This window comes from Lutjanus erythropterus, chromosome 1, assembly GCF_056507025.1.
Source record: "Lutjanus erythropterus isolate fLutEry1 chromosome 1, fLutEry1.hap2, whole genome shotgun sequence".
Taxonomy (NCBI): domain Eukaryota; kingdom Metazoa; phylum Chordata; class Actinopteri; order Lutjaniformes; family Lutjanidae; genus Lutjanus; species Lutjanus erythropterus.
In genome coordinates, this window is record NC_139317.1 from 45529861 (window position 1) to 45531666 (window position 1806).

Consider the following 1806-nt stretch of genomic DNA (forward strand, 5'->3'; position numbering starts at 1 on the left):
TAAAAAACACTACAGGCCAGGTGAAAAAAATACATTTTTGATTTTGGATTGAACCGTCCCTTTAGAAGGTCACAAGAAAACCATGAAAAACAGCATCAAACTTTATGTTGCAGTTATAGTAAAAGTATTTTTGTAGGCATGCAGAACTGGAAGGATGCACTCAGCCACAATCTTCATAATACAATGTATTGTAGGCTATAATACAGGGGTGGGGAACCTTTTTCATATCAAGGGCCATTTCAATTTTTATAAAGTCCTCCGAGGGTCATACCATTATGAACACATACCTAGAGATGCAAAAAAAAAGACAAAAAGAAAAAGTCTATAATCACTGTGTTACTAAGCCTCATGATTGCTGCATTTCTACGCATGTCAGACTCACCTAATGCGATGGTTGGAACTTTTTCTCTTTAGCGAGGCATCTGATGTCAGCTGGCAGTGATGATGATGCTACTCGAAGCTGGTTTTCCAAGTTCGGGTCAGTCAGTCTTGAGCGGAAGCGAGTCTTTGCAAGTGTCAGTTTTGAAAAGAACCGTTCACAGCAGTAAGTTGTCCCAAACAGAGATGCAAACTTCAGGGCATGTCTCCTCAAGATGGGAAAATCCTCAGCACAAACGTACAGTTTGTAAAAGTCCAGCAGAGAGAGGTTGTTGTACTTAGCTTTGAGCTCGTTGTTGTTTTGCAGCTCAATTATTTCCATTTGGAGATTGCCTGGCACATCAGATGGTTGCACATTAAACGGCATAGCAAACATGTCCAGTTCCCTTTGTATATTTTTCACATCATGAAACCTCTCATCAAATGCCTGAATGAGGTTTGCACACTCATCAGCATATTCAGTCGTAACATCAGGCTTTTGTTCTTGCAGGGTGGGAAAGTGCACGGTGTTTCCCCTTTCCAGTTGTCCTTGACACAGCCTTAACTTCACTTCAAATGATTTCACATTTGAAAGCAGAGAGCTGACGAGCTGGTTGGGACCTTGCAGCTTGATGTTTAGCTCTGACAGGTGCTTGGTGATGTCCACCATGAAGACCAGATCACTGAGGAACTTGCCATCACTGAGCTCCATGACAGGTTTCCCCTTCATCTCCATGAAGTGTCTGACTTCTTCCTGCAGTGTATAAAACCATGCGAGCATATTTGCACGACTCAGCCATCGTACTTCACAGTGATAAACCAGATCACTGTACTCTGACTCAAGCTCACTGAGTAGCTCCTTGAACTGGCGGTTGTTCAGCCCTCTGCTTCTGATGAAGTTTATGGTGGACATGACGGTTTTCATCACATTGTTAAGCTTCAAGGAATGTGCACACAGACTCTCATGATATATGATGCAGTGGCATACAACTAATTCACTTGGATCCAGACTGAGACGGCTCATTTCTTTTTTGACTAATGCAGTCAATCCTTTTTGCGCGCCAACCATTGCCGGTGCTCCGTCAGTGGCGATGCCGCTCAACTTCTCAGCTCCATGGCGGCTACGAGGCACTCCTTCACAAACTCTCCATGCGTCCTCGCATGAGGTTTCAGCTTCGTGGCTATTAATTCACTAACCACAAAACTTGCACGCGTAATATTCTCTCTGTCAGTATGTGGTCGTGTTAAAGCTGCTTGTTGAGCACCCAAACTCAAACGAAGAGCGTTAATTTTATCCAAACGCATCTGTCCTCTCAACTCGTGGAGTTTAGCATGTTTCGAGCTGTAATGGCGCTCGACATTTACCTTTTTCATCACTGCCAGCACGTTGCCACAAACTAGGCACACTGGCTTGCGTTTCACTTCAACAAAAAAAAAATCATTTGTCCA

The 1806-nt window shown here is 43.6% G+C and overlaps 1 protein-coding gene across 1 annotated transcript; it reads right to left on the bottom strand.

The window, feature by feature from the left end:
• Positions 1 to 382: 382 nt before the first annotated feature.
• On the bottom strand, positions 383 to 1270 carry LOC146333360 (general transcription factor II-I repeat domain-containing protein 2B-like). The gene has a single exon (XM_084725586.1). The coding sequence runs from the start codon at positions 1268 to 1270 to the stop codon at positions 383 to 385; it is 888 nt and encodes a 295-aa protein (XP_084581712.1).
• Positions 1271 to 1806: the final 536 nt, after the last annotated feature.